Here is a 20,097-nt window from a genome sequence, read left to right on the forward strand (position 1 = left end):
CCCTGGGAAACACCAGCATTTGGGGCAGCAGGAGGAGCGACTCCTCCTTTCCAGTCCATTGGCCACATAGAGAAGGTGGAGTGTCCTCAGTGGAAGAGCAGTACTGCAGAGTGAGGATGCATCAGCTCTTTCCTAGGACCCCACAAGGTCAATCTGTACAAAATCTAGAGTAGCATAGTGTTCCAGGTGGGAGTGAGGTATACTCACCTCCATCTTAGCAGCCTAGTGAGCCCTGTGTCCTCAGCTCCAGTGACAACCATCCTGAAGTAACTGCTTCTAGTTCCTTCATCATGAGCAGGTAGATGCAAGTGTGGGTCTCACTGCAGGTAAGGCATGGTGAGGAAACCCACCCAACCCCAGGAATAGCAGGGAAATCAGTCCTGAGTGCCCTGCATCAAACATGGGAGGCACAGCAAGGCTCGAGTTGGTGGAACAAAGGAAGTCAGGATGGAAATTAGGGGAGTATGAGCGGAGTTTGGTATACTTTCCAACAGGAAGACGAAGCTTCTCAGGGTACTATCTCTTTCTCAGGGTGACTGACTTATTTTGGGAGTGTTCAAGGGTTTCTGAAATAAAGATATAGATAAACTATTGCAGAGATTTCCAAGTGTTCTTGGTTCTTGGTCACTTGAGCCAAAAGAAATAGCTAACAAGTTTTGCTTTTTAAGTAATGGGGTCCAACAACATAGTATAAGTATTTCTGTCCTAAAATCTGAAAGCACAATATATCCCTAGAGACTGAGATAAGCTGTTACCTTTTGAGTAAATTCCAAGGTCACTTTGAAGTGAAGTGAAGATTTGACATGTAGGGACCCAAGTCTCTAGATTAAGTGCAAAATAACATATTACTAGTTGTGGTAATTTGTGGTTTTTTTTGGTAATAAATTGAGGATGGTTATTGTTCTCTGTCCTTGCAAACACATAGGACTGTCTGACCTGCATCTGTTCTCCACACTCAGCATTGGCAGGTCATTTGATGTACATCTGTTGGTGTGCAATGACCTGCACACCATTTGTAAATGAAGTGGCTGTCTTCCCATTACTGGGAGTCAGGGTCCCCATTGCCCTCCACATGCCCTTCCCCACCTCCACTTAGTGTCCCCTCATCCAAGTACTTCTGTCTGTGTTCTGTCTCTGCTCTTTAATGATTCCTTGACTCTTTTCCCCAAGCTTTGAGTCTCACAGCCTTTTCCATCCTGCTTGATATTCCTGTGACCCTTACTTGTGTCTTCCTCACACATTGATCTGGCATGTCCCTTCCAGGACATGCAGATCCTGTTCTAAGCAAGAGGGCAGCCTGGGTAGGGATGGGAGGCTGGACTAGCCCCAAAGCCTTTTGATCATGTGTCCATGAGACAGTTTCTGAGGTGAAGCCTGAGGGCTTCCAGATAAGGGCAGGCCCTGGCCAGTCCCAAGTGCCACACATCCTTGGCTGTTGATAAGCTTGGAGATAGGCCAGTATTCAGGGCTCAGCCTTGGAGAACTACATGGGTCCTTCATACCAGGGAGCACAACCTCCCAGGGTTCAGAGTGACATTGTCATTCATATTAGGCTTTTGCTTTTAGGTGTTCAACAGCTTCAATTCCCTAAACTTCATAAACAAATTGCCCTCAATGGCTGTTCAGCCCAGCTCAAGCACCCACAGACTCAGAAGCAGTCTGATATTCTGAAATGGAGATGTCTTCATCAGCAATGAAAATGCTGATAATAGAAGCAATTTGCAAAGGCTGTCTCCTGAAATTTATTCAGTATTTCAGTCTAACCCCACATAGCATATTTTAATAAGCCAAATTGTTATTTGACTTATAACCATATATGTAAGCTTTAAATATGAGGAGTAGACAAAGCAAACAGAAGACTATTACCTAAAAGTATTCAGGGGCAAAGATGACATTATAATATAAGATTAGAGGGAATTTAATAATTGGATCTGAGAGTACTGCCACAGGGAACTGATGTTTCAAGTTTTAGTGGAAGAAATTAAATAATTCCTTTTTCTCCAGAGACATGGAGATAATTAGGAATGAGATTAACTAAACGTTGAGTGCTACTGCTTAATTAAACAAGCACATATGATGTTTAAAGTGTCAACAGGTCCAGATACTCAGAGGGAACAAATTGACAACTGGAGTGTAATTTAAACAACACTTAAGACAGTCCTTCATTGTACCTACCCTCATTCCAACTGCCATTGTTTTGGAAGAATTGAAGAGATTGAAAACATAAAGTGAGCAAATGTGTAACCTGCCCTGGTTGATAAGCCTGTGGCCACTGTGCCTTGCCCAAAAAGAAATGAGAGTGAAGAGGTTTGGTTTCCACCCTCCTGGGATGCCAGCCTCACAGTCTAGAGAAGAAGACATATGTAGATGTGGGTATACTGGTAGATCGGATAGATGTTATCGAGGTAGTTAATAGAATGAGAGTGTGAAAGGGCCATACAACAAGGCGACTCTGGCAATGGAGTAAGAGACAGACAAGGGTGTATTCTTGGGAGAATGAGAAGATCACTTGGGAGGATGTGGGATTTTGTTGGGCTCCAGGGTGAAAAGGGCTATGACAGTATAGGCCATGCTGTATCAGGAGACCAACTAGCCTGAGCAAAGATGTGGACAAAGGAAAAAAGGAATTTGCAAATGAGTGGATGGAGTTGGATGCTCAGTGTTTGTGCTTACTGAAGGCCAGGGTGCATAGTGATAAAAGGAAAGTTAGCGTAGTAGACTTGGCAGGCAATTTGACTCCAGAGACAATGCCAGATTCTTCTTAAATGCATCCTCACACCTGACAATGCATGGTGTACAAAAGGGCTCAATAACAGTTTCTTTGGATGAAAGAATGAATGAATAATCTAAACCTTTTGGTAAAATACCATTTTAATTAATGACAACAAGGAGTAGAAGGTATTAGCAAGGAAAAATATAGACCCATCCCATAGTTGTATCTGGAGAGGGCCAGTTACCAAGCCCTAAGTATCAAAGTTTCTTAGCTGCTGATTGGGGACACACATGTCCTTGGTATTCTGCAGCTGACTGTATTTCATAATGCAAACTTCTTTTCCAGCTGCAGGGAGATGAGGAAAGTCTTTTGCATCTGTTTTTTGTTTGTTCTTTTTGTTTGATTTTTAGAATTTGTTTTAGAGTGAATGCAAAGGAAAGAATGACTTGAAATAGACAAAGCTAGAGCTTTTCCATTTCTCATCAGTTGCTCCATCACTGCAGGATGCTTTGTTTGAGCCCCAAGAAAGACTGACTGCCTTTGGCCTGAGTCTTGGAGGGCAAGAGGGAGCGAAAACCATAGACAATCTTCTGAGAGCAGAAACAGAGAAGGTCTCTGTATCCCTGGGGCTTCAGTTACCTTCCCTGAGAATGCTGTTCTAGTAAATAGTGGGGACACAGCTACATTTAATTTTTTCCCTGGGAACCACCACTGAATAAAGGGCCTGTGAACTGAGTATATTACTTTTTTAAATTTGGAGCAAGGTTTAGACTCATCTTTGTTTTATTTAAGGGCCTTTTTAAGGTTTTTTTGTGCATATTTCATACTAGCAACCTCTTCCAGTCCCTATAGATTTTTCTCTTCCATTGATCTGTGAAAAACACTGCCTGAACTAACTGAGGCAGGATGGCATCTGCTCTCCAGATCTGTATGTCCCCTTGGTGCAAAATGGCAGGTCTACAGACCAGAGATCAGGGCCTTAACTTCTGCCTCTGTCCTTTTAACTTGAAAGAACTTAAGAATCACCTTCTACTTGAGGTTTGAGGACTTCCGACATTTTAAGAAGCTAAGAACTCAGAGGCTGTAAAGTGAATTGTAACAGACTCAAAGTATGTCATGCTGAGGCCAGAACATTGCATAGAAGGCTTTCCTTTTTTAAAAGTATATTTTATTGATAATGCTATTACAGTTGTCCCACTTGTTTCTCTCCTTTATACCCCTCTGCCCTGCACCCCGCTTCTACCAGCATTCCCCCACCTTAGCTCACGTACATGGGTCATATGTATAAGTTCTTTGGCTTCTCCATTTCCTATACTATTCTTAACCTCCCCCTGTCTATTTTGTACCTACCATTTATGTTTCTTGTAAGTCTTCCCCCATTCTTCCCCTTTCCCCTCCCTGCTGATAACCCTCTATGTGATCTCCATTTCTGTGATTCTGTTCCTGTTCTAGTTGTTTGATTACTTTGGTTTTGTTTCTGTTACTTTTAGGTTTGGTTGTTGATAGCTGTGAGTTTGTTGTCATTTTACTGTTCATATTTTTTATCTTCTTTTTCTTAGATAAGTCCCTTTAACATTTCATATAATAAGGGCTTAGTGATTAACTCTTTTAGCATGCCCTTATCTGGGAAACACTCTATCTGCCTTTCCATTCTAAATGATAGCTTTGCTGGATAGAGTAATCTTGGATGTAGGTCCTTGCCTTTCATGACTTGGAATACTTCCCTCTAGCCCCTTCTTGCCTATAAGGCTTCTTTTGAGAAATGAGGTGATAGTCTTATGGGAACTCCTTTGTAGGTAACTGTCTCCTTTTCTCTTGCTGCTTTTAAGATTCTCTCCTTATCTTTAATCTTGGGTAATGAAATTATGATGTGCAGTGGAGTGTGCTTCCATGGGTCCAACTTCTTTGGGACTCTCTGGGCTTTGTGGACTTCCTGGAAGTCTATTTCCTTTGCCAGATTGGGGAAGTTCTCCCTCATTATTTTTTCAAATAAGTTTTCAATTTGTTGTTCTTCCTCTTCTCCTCCTGGCAACCCTATGATTAGGATGTTGGAACATTTAAAGTTGTCCTGGAGGTTCCTAAGCCCCTCCTCATTTCTTTGAATTCTTATTTCTTGATTCTGTTCTGGTTGAATGTTCCTTTCTTCCTTCTGGTCCAAAATATTGGTTTGAGTCCCAGTTTCCTTCCCTTCACTGTTGGTTCCCTGTTTATTTTTCTTTATTTCACTTTGCATAGCCTATACTTTTTCCTCTATTTTGTGACCATACTCAACCATTTCTGTGAGAATCCTGATTACCAGTTTTTTGAACTGTGCATCTGGTAAGCTGGCTATTTCTTCATGGCTTAATTCTTTTTCTGGAGTTTTGATCTGTTTTTTCATTTGGGACATACTTTGTGTCTTGGTGCACCTGTTACATTTTAAGGGGTGGAACCTTAGGTATTCACCAGGGTGGAGTAACCCAGGTCACTGGGTTATGGCACTGTATGTGTGGGAGTTGTCAGAGAGGGAGCAATGCCACTCGCTTGGCTCTTGGCCTGCTGTCAGTCACTTCTCCTGCTACCCACAATCAAATTGGACCCTTCTGGTGCGGATTCCTGGGTATGTGGATTTGTGTACATTCTAGGCCCCTATGGATCTCTCCAATGAACTCTCCTGTGAGTCTGAGAGTTCCTCCTGTTGCCTCAATCCCCACAAGTTTTTCCAGCCAGAGGTTTTGAGGTTTTAGTTTTCTGTGCTGGAACCCTGGGTTGTGTGGTCTGTCTCTCTTTCTAGTTGTATCTCCTGACTTTTCCATGCACAAATGTGGGAATGCCCAGACCATCAGCCACCACCTCGCGCCTACCTGGTCCGTCTCCTTGCCCCACCTCCTCTCCACCGCAGCTGCCTGTCTCCAACCCTCCTGCCAATGTGGATGAATGTTTCTTTTTTTTAACTCCTAGGTTGTTTAACTTCCATACAGTTTGATTTTCTGGCAGTTCCAGTTATTTTCATTTTTAAATTTTTTGTTGTCCTTCTTCTGGTTGTGCAAGAAAGCAAAGCATATCTACCTACACCTCCATCTTTGCCAGAACTCAGTAGGAGTCTGTCTTGTTGGCCTGGTGTGCTGGTGGTGCACTCCCAACACTTCTGAGGTACAGCTTCCAGGGGAAGAAAAATGGCTGGGTAAGATGGGGCCCCTTGCTCTGGCCTCTATTTCCTATCTCCCAGAATGTTATAATGTCATGGTCCTAGCACTTCGACCCAGCAATTCGGTTTAATGTTTGTTCCATTTGCTCTTTCATTCAAAGTAACTATGACTTGGTACAACCAGGAAAGATTCTAGAAGTGAAGATAAGATACAATCCATACCCTTCAGCTGGGGAGGTGGGTAAGACACAATATAAACAAGTAAAATATAGTGAGACATTCTAAGGGAACACATTTATTGGGGAGGGAGTGTGTAAGTATTATTAGGTGATCATTGGAGAAGGCCTCTCTTAGATTTTCTCCAGTTTTTCAGTTTGAGTCAGTACATGGGAAGACACATGGATTGTTACAGATGCCTGCCCTTTTGAAAAGAACTTCTTCTAAAGCCATGCTCTTCATTTTGTATTCACTGTATTGAAAGACACTACTTAAAGGGGCCCTTTTAGAGTCCTTTGAAAACAATACTTGTGTGATTGGCTTAGTCCTTAGGTTTTGCTGTTTTCTTGTTCTCTCTGGATTAAAATGAAGAGATATTGGTTTAGTTTCTAGTCCTGGACTCTGCCCTAGGCTGGATAGGAGATCGAGGCACAGGGTCTGGTCCCTCATAACTTGAACTCCCTCTCTCATGTCTCTGTGGGCTTGGTACCCACTTTCACTAGGAGTGTGTGAGGAAAGGCTTCTCCTAGTATGTTCCCGAGACCTCGTTTCAGAATTTTCTTTAAGGTGTGCTCCATAATCATACAGATTCCTGAGTTCTCCCCAGATTTCTCAGACCAGAAGCTCAGGTTGATGCCTGGAATTCTCCATTTTAACCAGAATTCCAGTTACTTTTCTGTGCCTAAAATTTTAGAAATCTTAGGCTTTGGGCACTAAGGGAAGATCTGGAGAATCTGGAAAATACTTTAGCTCAGACTGGCCAGCAATAGGAAGAGAAAAATGAAGGTGTGTCTCCCAATCTCCATGTCTTTCCCCATATCCTTGCCGCTGTTCTCTCAGGCCTGCTCACTCCTATGTCTGTGCTGGGCCCTCTTTACTTCCCTCTCCATCAACACCTGCATTCTGTGTCATAAATGTGCACCTCACTTTGGATGTAACCTATGGGTGCAAATTGAGCTTTTAATTGTACAATTCTTTATTAAAGGAATTTGGGCATAGGTGAACAGGTAGGAAAGAATACTTGGAAAAAGGGAGCCTTCCCAGGGTCTCTAAAAATCGTCAGCCATCTGTTCCATGAACGATGAGATCAGCCCTTCAACACAGATCCAGACAAAGATGTCACTATCATTGGTGAACAGATACCAGGAAGGGAAATGGAGGCCCCTTGGCCCTGGGCATTGTCATTATCACAGAGTCTTGGCATGAACTCAGGGAACACAATCTGTCACAGCCTGTGACACATGCCCTCCCCAGGGGTGTCGGTGGACATTCTGTTCAAGCAGGAATCAAGGCTCTCATTTTTCACACCTCTCAGAGTGATGGTGTCCCATAGGCTCTATTAAAGGGGATTTGACTAAGAGTCTCTCTTTCTACCCTACTTCCTGCAGACATAAGACTGATATGATCTGTGTGTCTTGGTACCTCTGTGCTGCACTCTTCCAGACTGTTTGATCCTGGGACACTTTTAACCAGTTCCTCCCAGAGGAGGTAATACATGGTATCTGTCACAACATGCCCTTTCACTCAGGGAGGGACCCCCAGCACCACCTGCAGCTCTGGCATCTGGGCCACTGTCTCACCAGAAGGACAGATGGCCTTGACCTGGGTACTGGGGTCCCAAGGAAATTACAAAGCAGTCAGTAGGTCAGTTAAAGACAACTTTGGAGTGCTGTTTACTCCCTTCTCCACTGTGAGCTCCATGCAACTCATAAGTGGGCATGGGAGTCAGACAGAAACCAAATACCCAGTCTATGTCTTATAAAGCTGTACTGAGAAAAGTGGTTTGACACTGAGGCTAAAAGGACTTCTTCCTCCCCACCCTCTTCCAGGCCCTGAGCCCTTTAGGAGGAGGGGTTCTTTATATCACCCACTCTCCTGGGACCTCTGGACCCAGGAAGGATGGAAAAGAAGGGTACATATGAATGGCCCCAAGTAGTACTCTCTGGGAAACAGGGCTGGCAATACTCCTAGCAACTGGGGTAATATGTACATTCCCAAGGGGCTCACACTACCCACTCCCATGTTAGCTATTTGCTGAAAGTCCAGTCTCAGAGCACATGGCAAGACAGAGGCCACCCAGAATAGGATGTTGACCACATTCCTCTGATTCAGAACAGGGTAGCTTGTCAGAAGCTCACTTGGATCAGGGGTAAGAAGGAGGGTGAATGAAGATGGAAGTTGGGGAGAGTCATGCAGTGTTACTCCCTTCGGTTATGCTCCCTCCTGGCCAGGGACTGAAGTCCCATTACTCCATTACCCAGAGGAGTACGGCCCCTACCCACCATGAAAACCCTGTAAAACAACTCATTGGTTAAAAAAGCTGGCAGCCTGTGACTCCCTAATCTTTGAGGGATTAAACTGAGAACTGCCCCAGTCCTAGGGAGCTGTCAGAAGGTAGAGGCTTTTAGCTCCCCTGAGCTGGTGCTTAGTCAGAACTAGGACTTTGATTATGAAGGGCTGCTATTGTCTTCTCTCAATTGTCTGGAAGTCTGGTTAGATCACAAGGTAAGGCAAACACAGTTGAAAGTGATGGGCTGTCACTTTCTGATGGCTAAAGTCATTGTAAACCACTGAACATGCTCTTTGATCAAGAGATTGCATTTTATCTCATAGTGTTTTTGACCAACATTAATCTGTGATTGGAAAATTTGCCACTCTTTCCTTGGTCAGGCAAAATATTTCCTTGAAGAACTTCATCCTCTGCCATCCCATCTAGCCCTCAGTGGCCTCTTCCACTCAGCTCCCCCAGGCTGACTGTGGGGGAGATCCACTAATAAAGTCAGTGGAGCCACTTCTTGTCCACTGCAAAGCCCTGCTGTTATGGTGGCCTAGCTCTATCCACAGTGTGTCCTTGTGGTTTGTGGACTCAGACAACATGGCTTGACTGTATCAAATTCACTCTGAGATAGCAGGGGATTAGCAGCTGAAATAAGATTGTTATGCAGAAACTTGGAAAAGTTTCTGAAACTGTGGCAGAGTTTATCCACATTTTTCCTTTCTTGTAGGAACAGATAAAGAGTATGACTGATGTTACTGATCAAAGGTGCTGCACTTTCCCATAAAATAGCTGCTACTAGGGGAGATGAGTATCCCTGAATTCCTCTCTTACAGACCCATTAGCTTAGAACCCTGGTTTTCTGGCTCTTTCTGCACATATCTCCATGTGTCAATTAGGGAGATCTTACCTTCTGTCCCAAATAAGGCAAAGGGACTTGTAATTGGACTAGATCAAGAGCCAACAAATTTGAGAAGGAAAAAATGAAAGATGAATGAAAGGTGGTCTGAAGGCACTTGTCTTTGCTAGAATGGTAACAGCCTGTTTGAGCTGCAGACATTTAGCTCCAAGGGCAGGAAGCTCTTTCTTATGGACCATTTGAACAATCAAAGATTCACACTTTGAGGCAAAGGGCTGACAGCAAAGGTCCATGCTGGAATTATGTGTAGAAGTTAGAGCAGAGGATAAAATAGGCTAAAATCCTAGTGTTAGAGAGCTAACGTCCCTGTGGATAGAGATGGCTCACTAGGTCACAGGCACTGTTCTGAGCACTTCACATGTTTTAATATATTTGATGCTCACACCTACCCTGAGAGTAGGACTTATTATCCCTGCATTACTGGGAAGTAAAGTGACTTTCCCAGTCATACAACCAGCACATAGCAACTTAGTGTTTCAACCCAGTGTACATCAGTTCATCTTAAACTCTAAAGGGCATATGATCTACCCAGGGAGTCTGGGTTTAGGGGCAGATGCTGATCCAGTAGCTCTGGTTTGGAACCCTAGTGATTCTGCACTTTTGACTGGACCCCAGGCGACACTGAAGCTGCTGGTCCATGGAGCACACTCAAAGTGGAAGGCTCTGGATCATGATAGGCATACCTGACTGTCTGAATGCATAAGTGCCCTGGAAATTTCTTTCTAATTTATTTCTAATTTCTGTATTGACATCATTAAGATTCTTTGTAGTTAGCCTAGCCTAGCCTAGCCTAGGCTCTATTACTTGAAGCTATGAAAACTCATTTAAGGTAACTCAGAAGAGAAGAGGCAATAGTTTAAGGCTATAGAGCTCATGGGATGCAAGGATAGCAATGCAATACATCAACCCTCTTGGGACCCAAAGTGCCATTGACATCAAGTCTTCCAGCCCCAATAGACCTCTCACCTCTACCTTTCCCTTACGGGTTCTGCCTTCTATGCTCTTCTGCTTGCCTGTTTTCTAAACACAGCTTCCTGCCTCAAAGTTCACAGATTCTTTCAGCCCCAGGGTCTATACAACCATATGTACTCTGTTTCTTAGTTTAAATTCTTGAGGGGGAAACTGATTTGTTGCTCTGGTAGTCAGCGATTATAGGGACTGTGGATGGGGCAAATTAAGTAAGGAAGATGGTGGACAAATTGTTTATAATATGACATGCAAGACCAAATATCTACTGAATTCATTCCTAGACTTCCAGATTGCTTACTTTGTGGGGCTATTAGAAAGGAAAAAATCATTTGTTTACTAGGCACCTACCAGCTATGAGGCAGTGTGCCAAATGATGGGTATATAGAGGTAGAAGATACTTCTTACAGTTTTAGGGAATTTAGGTTAAAATGGGAAAGGAGTTCTTCAGTAATGTCAGACTAACTTATAGCAAACCAAAACCCTCTTTCTGAGAACAATTGGAAAAGCTGAAAACATCTGCATTTCACCTTTCTTAATTACATATTTATATTTCATAAATACATTTATATTACACAATTATATATGTGCATATACATTTCAGCCATCCTAATTGTTCTCTGAAGGATAACATAGATAGATAAGGTAGGTGGATAGATAGATATATTCCTTTTATTAGAGTTCTACATTCTCTTCTCTAGAGCTCTGAATTTGGTAGGCACTGAATGCATGTGGCTATTTAAATTTAAATTAATGAAATACAACTACAAATTCACTTTCTCAGTCCCATGTGGACTAGCCACAAAGCCACATGTGGCCAGTGACTGCTACTGTGTGTACAGTGCAGACAGGACATTTCTATCACCTCATAAAGTTCTATTGGACAGTATTTTAATTCTCTGACATTTTACATTTTTTGTTATATTAATTTTTAGATTTTTTACTTATGATAATGTTACCCCTATGCATGGAACCTTTGCATGGTTTCAGACTCTTTAGTATGATATTCAAGGTTTAACACAGTGTAACTCAGTTCTGTTTCCATGACTGTTGAAAGCAGGCACAGTGAATTCTGTGATCAACCATTGACTGAAAGCTGACAAAACAACATAATCTCAGAATCAGATGAGATTATGTGATTGCTGCTTTGTGTGACTGTCTTGCAAGACGAATGGTGCTCAGAGCACTAACCCTGAGTCATCAGGTGACCTCAGGCTTCTCTATCTTGGGACATCAAATTATAAAAGAAATAATGTTTTGGTTCTTGGACATCCCATTGGAGAATTCTTTATTTTGCAAGAATGTGAGGCAATTGGGACTTCTATTGAACTGCATCTCAGCTTTGTGATTTACTGGCTTTAAACAGAAATATTAATTCCCCTCCAGTGTGTCAGCTTTCTCACTTGTTACGTGCCAGTCATTGCAGCTCCCCATGGCCTGTGAGTTTTGACAATTAAATGTGGGTTTGCAAAAGTGAAAATTATTTTATAAAAAGTGCCATATATGCCATATGGCATTATTCTGGATTGCAATGTGGGCCTGGCCTATAGCTTCCCTGCTTTATGCTGTGCTGTTCCTTTTTGTCTTACAGTGATTTCCCTTAAAGCTTCTGAAGATTCATCCTTTGAAAAAAGAAAAAGACTTGGGCATTTTTGAAGGTAAATCTTGCATATTTTTATTATAAGATGCTATCTCACTTTTATATAACAGGAAAGGAATAGAATAGAAGGAAAAGACCCCCACTTCTTAGTTTTGCCAAGTTGTTTTCTAGCCCTTAACTTACTCAAGAGTAGGATGGGAATTTCTGGTGTTATCAACCAAAAGGTTTTAAAAAGGTAAAGCTCCAAAACTGCATAATTTGGGGTTGTTTTATTTTGCTGCAGAATTCCTACTTTCAGGTGATATTAGGGTTGGGTCTTCAAGTAATATAAAAATAGGAAGTATGTCCACTGTGAACTAATTTTATCACAGATTCTTAAGGAGTTTGGGATTCTGGAAACAGTTCGAAAACCTTAAGCAAGGGATTTTGACCCATTTTAGAATCACCAGGGGATCTATGAAAACATTGCTGCCTGTACCACATTTCTGGAAGTTCTGGTGGTGATAGAACTTGTTGAAAGCTTCTCAGGTAATTCCAGCATGCTATCAGGCCTCTCTGAACAATGGTTCTAGGCTGATCTCAGACCAGCAGCATAAGCATTAGTACCACCTGGGAACCTGTTACAGATGTACTAATAGGGCACTACCCTCACCAAACCAGAAACCCTGGGGCGGTGCCCAGCTATAGGTTGGCGGAGTGCTGATATGAGCTCCCACTTGAGCCTTGGGGCAGTTTTGCCTCTCTGGGAGACATTGGTCAACATGTGAACATATTTCTGATTGCCACAGCTAACATTTTAGTGTTATTGTCATCTAGTGGGTAGGTGCACAGCCTACAGTACACAGGGCAGCTTTCCACAACAGAGTGATATGGCCCGTAATGCCAAGCATGCCAAGCTTGAGAAACTTTGCCTTCAAGTAAGGAAAGTTGCAAAATATCAAAGTGGTTGAGGACTGAGACCAGAAACAATGAAAGAATGGGCTTTGTAAGTTCTCAGGCAGAGTCTTTGATCAGTACAAAACTGATTAATCTTAAGAGGTTATCAGGAAATTGAGAAGGATTATATCTATTGAAGGCTGGGCATTTATTGATGAGCATGACTTTGTCAAAAGAATCTTAGATGTGTGTGCCTTGGGGATTCACCATCCTCTTTTGTTAACTCAACAGTTGTGGTAGAAGCAAAGCTTGCCCTAGGCGAGAACACTTGAAGTTAAACCTACCTGTACAAAATCTAGATAAAAGTGGTGGGGTTAAGGTGTTTTCTCTTAGAAAAATGTCACCATAATTATGAACTTAGTTTGCCAACTCTAAGATGTCACCAAGGTGGGCCATTAGGATTTATTTTTGTGTGTTGAAGTCACACATACACATTGTGTTCCTCAGATTGCACTTTACTCCCATAGTGATCTTTGTATCCCTGCTTTTTGCCTGCATGTATTGTAGCTGCCTCTTTCTTTATTTGATGACCTTCTAGAAAAATAATCCCAAATTTCCTCCCTTAGCCCTTCATTCAGTAAATGTCTGTTCATTAGAAAAACACAAAAGTGACTGACTCCTCACAGGGTGAAGCAGTAGAAAAAGTGATTGATTTAGCTTGTGTTTCTGTGATCCAGGCACTGTGATGGAGGCAGTCTTGTGGGGCCCTAAGGCAGCTTTCTGGCAGCTGTTATGGGGAGTCTTCTTTATCATCAGATGAATAATAATCTCTGCAGGTTTGTTAGTAGTAACCTGGACTCTGTGCTCCCCTTTGAGAGTCAGATTATTACATTTAGGAAGAGATCCAATAATTTACACTTAGTCAGGGCTAGAGGTGTTTTCAAAGACCAGCACTGTATGTTTGGAAAGATTGTGGCATATGACAGACCTAGGTAGACCTAGGAGGAATGGAAGATCACCAGCTGAGAAAACTCACTGTGGGAAACTGTAGCCTGGGAAAATGCCTGCCTGGGAAACTGCCTGCTGACCCTACCCAGGACAAACAGATGCCCAGCTAAGATTGGGGTCTGAGGTTGGCCTATCTGGCATAACAGGATGCAGCTTTAATCCGAGGTCTGACAAGATGTATCAAGAAAAATGGTCAGCAGAAGTGGTACCCAGCAACCAGCTCTAGCCAATCAGACTGACACCCCAACCAGTTACCCTTCATGGGTTTTTGCACTTAAAAACCCTGCCCTAAAAACAGCTGAACAAGTCTTAACCTTTCTTGGTTGGCTCCTCAACCTCCCTAGGTTGGCTCCATTTTCCCCTCTTATTCCCTGCTAGTAAACACTGCTCCTTGGCTCACTGCATCCATCTGGTTTCTTGAGCGACTCTAACCTAGCAGGATATAGTCCCCAATCACCTTGCAGCATAATCAACATCTCTAAGACACTTTGTTTAATTAACAGTATTTTATAATTCACATGTGGCTACAGAACATCAGGGTTACTCTCTATTTAACTCTATACAATGTCTGTAGCTCAACATGTCCTCTCATCTCAACACAGAAAACTAGGTCCCTCTGAAAAGCAGACTCTGCATTCTCACTCTGTATGATACCTCAGAGCAGCTGTTTCCACAGTTCTTTTTTCCAGCGATTTCGGTATCAATTTCCCTTGGGTTTTGCTTTTGGAACCCAGCCATAGTGTTGGCGAGGTCAGGGGGACAGCTGAAATTCCCTGGCACCTACTCCCAGGCCTTTGTCCTTTTGTTCCTGGATGGGAGAAATGCAGTAGAACTTGCCGGTGGATATCCATCCATCCTCCTGGGTTTAGCTGGGCCTGACTGTGCACAGCAGCACAAAGAAAGGCATTGTCAAGCTTCTCAGGAGATGCTGGAAGGAGTTAAAATCACTCTGGGCTGTTGCTCAGGTATTTGGCCTCAAGCAAGATGATATTGTAGGCTGGATAAGAAATAGCAGAAGTATACAGTTTTCTCCACAGAGCTGTGATCTCCTAGGCATTGGCCTTTTGTTCTGAAATGTAAAGGACTGACATTAACTTTCTAGATTCAGTGGTTGGGAGCATTGTGTCCCTTCATTCTGCTGAAGAATGCTGGGGTCACCAGGTTTCAGAGCAGAGCAGCTCTGAATACCCCTGCAGGTCTCAGGGTTGCCCAGCAACAGGTGCTGTCTGCCCTTTTGGTGGGCTACTCTTCCTGGCCTATTGTGGTTTGGCTTTGTGGGAAGGCGAGAGGTGGCACGCAGACACTGTATACCCCATCTCAGCCTCTCAGCTTTGTGATCATCAATCTAGCCCTGTGATCATCACTCCAGCCCCACTGGCCCCACCATCTGCTTCAGGGAACCTGTACTGGTGGGTGTGGGAGACATTTTCTCTGTGGCAGCTTGCAATGAGCCTAAAAATGGCATGTGTGCCTTTGGAAGTGCAATGGCAAAAGACAAAAGTGCAAATGAATTCAGGGAATATAATATGATTTTTAGAATTATTTTGAGTGTGCGGGTAGATGCGGTATTTTTAAAGGGGAATCCCAGATATAATTATATGCAGACTTTTTGTTAAATTTAGACCTGAAGCTTCTCAATCTCTGGACAAACACCGTTTGGTTGGGTCTCTTTAAAAACCTTTGAGCAACATTTATCATTATAGAGGTTTTTTACCTAAAAGTTAGAGGCATCAGTCTGGCTTTCCAGCCCAGGAATGGCTGCCTGTCAGGCAAGTCATGGGTTTGCAATAGCTCCCCCTGTGGAGGTGTGCCCTGGGAATTTTAGGAGTTTTGACCCTGGCTTAAATGGCTCAGAGCTTATCTTTTTCTTTTTCTTTTTCTTCTTTTTTTTTCATAGTCTTTGTGCAGCAAAGCTGGGAACAAAGGGAAAAATGAGAACTCTTGGGTAATAGTTGCTGCTCATCTAGGGAAACTCAGGTTTTTTGTTTTTTTAAGCTTTTCTTCTGGAGGTCCACAATTTTTAAAGTTCACATAGCTTCAAGAACACAACAGGGCACAGGCACAATTCATCTGAGGCCTGTGGGGACTCACACATGGGTAGCTGGTGCCTGCTGGCCAGTGTCTACAGCCTGGAGGGCCTGTGTGCTTGGCAGTCTGCTGAACCTTCCAGACTGGCCAGATGTTTTATGATTCTGTATCTGTGGCTGCCTGTGGAGAGTCCCCTTTGTGCTATGTTGAGGAGGCTGTGATCTGAAACCCTAACATGGGCCTCTGGGAGCCCCTGGCCTCCTGCCACAGATGTATACATTACGCCTCTAGGGACACATGGGAGATTCTCACCATGGTCTCGTCCCTCCTTGGTTTCTGCAGTCCTGGAACTAAGGAAAGAGTTCTGATAAGGTGAGCTTGTGGATCATGTTGGTCTGCTCCAGTGGCACAAAGTAGGGCATTTTTTGTCTATTCTAGGAATGAAACTGAAGCCAAATTTTCCTTATCGTTTAGTCCAGGGATCCACCTCTCCAGAATTCCTTTGAGGCAGATGTATGTGTACCTGGCCCACATCTGTCTGCCTGACATTGTGACCATCCTGTTCCCCAACCTGTTGTTCCAGACATGGCTCTATAACTCTGTTCCCAAAGAGTCTGCTCCACGGGGTAGATCCAGGACTGGTCACATGTTCTCCATATATGGTCCTAGCCTGTGTCCTATCATGTAACCTTCTCTATGACCTCTGCTCTGTCTCTCAGAGTTTCATGTTTTTGAATGGAGGCCTAAGCCTCCCTCCTAACTCTGACCACGTTTGGAGTGCTCTACCATATTAATCTTCAAAACCCATACATCTGAAATACAGGAATCTCTATGGAAAGGTTGTCTTAATTTTGATTGTAGAAGAGAGTTTTTTCTCTTTCTGTCTCAAACTCCTCATGTGCCATTGACCAATTCTAGTTCTTTAATTGGGCTTTGCCCCCACCATCCCCTGAATTAGCTTTACCCCAGGACTTTTCTAGTAGCCCCCTAGTGGGAAAACCAATAGGTGTCTTCCCGCAGCACCTACTGCTATTAAAGAATCTCTGCTACAATGTTCTACTCTCTTGGCTTCTAGAACTCTCACTTCAGTCCCTCTCTACTTCTAGGACTGGCTTCCAGATCCCTCTGTAGGAGACACTACCCTGCTCCCTTAAAAATTAATGTAGATACTCTCTTCACTTACAATATTGTCCTGTTCTGCTATCTACTTATTTTTTCCCCCAGGCTCCTAAGTTTCCATGAATAGAACCTCACTCAAACTAGCTTCGACAAAAAACCAAAACAAAACAAACAAAAAAAAACCTGACTGAGCTCTAATACCATGGGAGGAGCTCAAGGCCTCAGCTGCACTGGGCTTCTCTGGGGCAGGAGGTGTAGAGGGAGAACATGTGAGAGGAAACTGAGTGGCAGGAAACTGAGATGCCTGATTCCATCCCATTATTCTTCTTCTCTCACTGACCATAAGCCTCACCTGCTTCTCCAGGCTCGCCATGGAAACCTGCCACCCCGACACTCTGAGCATGCTTGTTCATCAGTTTGAGCACTTACCTAATTGCTTCTCTAAGTCCCAAGGGGTTTGCAAAGGTGAATTCCTGCTGACCAATCAAGTTTACTTCTAGAAACTTTATCTTAAGAACATAATGTAAGAGATGCATTACAATTTAAGCTTACAAATGCTCATCATAGAATCATTTCCTACACAGAACTGTTAGAAACACTTTGAGTAACCAATAATAAGATATTAAGTGACTCATATTAATATGATAAACTATAATCACATCTTTTAAAATAGTTCAGAATAATTTTTTTGAAGAGAGCTTAAGGAAAAAATGAGATTAAAGAAAAAGCAAGATATGAAACTATAGGATTTTAATTTATAATTATATATGTATCCATCATAAAAAATAGAACCATTTCAAACAACATGCAACCTTTTTTTTGAGTCTACAAGAACTCAAAAAACAACAACAAAGACAGCCCAGAGCAAGTAGAAGGAAGGAAATAACCAAGATCAGAGCAGAATTAAATGAAATAGAGACTAAAAGCACAATTCTAAGGATCAATGAATCCAGGAGCTGGTTCTTTGAAAAGATAAACAAAACTGACAAGCCTTTAAGCAGGCTCATCAAGAAGAAAACAGAGAGGACCCAAATAAACACAATCAGAAATGAAAGAGGAGAGAGTACAACTGATACCACAGAAATACAAAGGATTGTAAGAAATTACTGTGAAGAACTGTATGCCTAGAAATTTGAAAACCTAGGTGAAATGGACAAATTTCTAGAAAAGTATAATCTTCCAAAGCTCAATAAAGAAGAAGCAGAAAGCCTGAATAGACCAATAACAGCAAAAGAAATTGAAGCAGTAATAAAAAACTCCCAACACACAAAAGCCCTGCTTGAGATGGTTTCACAGGAGAATTCTACAGCGCATTTAAGGAAGAGCTAACCCCTATCCTCCACAGACTATTCCAAAAAATCCAAATGATTAAGATGCCTGACCACTTTTTATGAGGCCAGCATTATCTTAATTTCAAAACCAGATAAAGACACAACAAAGAAAGAAACTTCAGGCCAATATCGCTGATGAACATAGATGCTAAAATCCTCAACAAAACATTGGCAAACCTCATTAAATACATTAAATACATTAAAAAGATCATATACCATGACCAAGTGGGATTCATCCCAGGATGCAAATGGTACCAATGTTCACAAATCAGTAAGTATAATACATCACATAAACAAAAGCAAAGGCAAAATCACATGATCATATCAACAGATTCAGAATAGCATTTGATAAGGTACAGCATCCATTTATGATAAAAAAAACTCATCAAAATGGGAATAGAGGGAGCATTCCACAACATAATAAAGGCCATATATGAGAGACCTACAGCCAACATTATACTCAATGGGCAAAAACTAAAATCTTTTTTACTAAGATCAGGAACAAGACAAGGTTGTCCACTTTCACCACTTCTATTCAACATAGTATAGGAAGTTTTAGCCACAGAGATCAGACAAGAGAAGGAAATAAGAGGCATCCAAATTAGAAAGGAGGAAACAAAACTGTCACTGTTTGCAGATGACATGATAATGTACATAGAAAATCCTATAGACTTGGCCAAAAAAACTGCTCGACTTAATAAATGAATTTGGCAAAACAGCGGGATACAAAGTCAATATTCAGAAATCAAAGGCATTTTTGTATATCACCAATGAACAGCAGAAGCAGAAATCAAGAAAAAAATCATGTTTGATATAGCAAGGAGAAAAATAAAATACCTAGGAATAACCCTAACCAAGAAGGTAAAAGACCTGTACTCAGAAAACTACACAACACTGAAGAAATAAATCAAGGAAGACACAAAACAAATGGAAACATATACCATGGTCATGGATTGGAAGAGTTAACATCATGAAAATGTCCATACTACCCAAAGCAATTTACAGGATTCAATGCAATACCTACTAAAGTACCAATGGCATATTTCACAGACATAGAACAAAGACTTCAAAATTTGTATGTAACCATAAATGACCCTGAATAGGTGGTTGCACTTTTGAGAAAGAAGAGCAATGTAAAAGGGATCACAATACCTGATACCAAATTGTATCACAAGGCCACTGTAATGAAAACAGCCTGGTACTGGCATAAAAAACAGGCACATGGACCAATGGAACAGAACAGAGAGCCCAGAAATAAACCCAAGTCTCTATGGTCAATTAATATTCAACAAAAGGGGCAGCAATATAAAATGGAGTAAAAATACCCTCTTCAATAAATGGTGTTGGGAGAGCTGGACAGCTATGTGCAAAAAAATGAAACCAAGCACCAACTTACACCATCCACAAAAATAATTCAAGGTGGATAGAAGACTTAAATATAAGTCATGACACCATTAAAGTCCTAGAGGAGAACATAGGCAGAAAAATCTCATATTTCACGCAGCAACATTTTTACTGATATGTCCCCTAGAGTAAGGGGCATAAAGGAAAGAATAAACAAATGGGATCTCATCAAAATAAAAAAGCTTCTGCATGGATAAAGAAAACAGTATTCAAATAAAAATAGAACTAACTTTATGGGAAAACATGTTTGTCAATGCTACCTCAGACAAGGGTTTAATCTCCAAAATATATAAAGAACTTACATGACTCCACTCTAAGAAGACAAGCAACCCAATTATAAAATGCGCAAAGGACTTGAACAGATACTTCTTTGAGGAGGACATACAGAGGATCCAGAGACACATGAAAAGATGCTCAGTACCACTATCTAGCAGAGAGATACAAATTAAAACCACAATGAGATACACTTCACACCAGTCAGAAAGGCCATCATAAACAAAGCAACAAACAACAAG

General features: G+C 42.0%; 1 protein-coding gene across 1 annotated transcript in view; it reads left to right on the forward strand.

Annotated features, from left to right (window-relative positions):
* Positions 1-20,097, forward strand: part of VSTM4 (V-set and transmembrane domain containing 4) — a 108,567-nt gene that overhangs the window by 25,027 nt on the left and 63,443 nt on the right. Inside the window, exon 3 of the mRNA XM_028512271.2 lies at positions 11,808-11,870. Coding sequence (XP_028368072.1) covers positions 11,808-11,870 — 63 coding nt within the window. The remainder of the gene's footprint in view (positions 1-11,807; positions 11,871-20,097) is intronic.

This window comes from Phyllostomus discolor, chromosome 5 (genome assembly GCF_004126475.2).
Source record: "Phyllostomus discolor isolate MPI-MPIP mPhyDis1 chromosome 5, mPhyDis1.pri.v3, whole genome shotgun sequence".
NCBI classification, from domain to species: Eukaryota; Metazoa; Chordata; class Mammalia; order Chiroptera; family Phyllostomidae; genus Phyllostomus; species Phyllostomus discolor.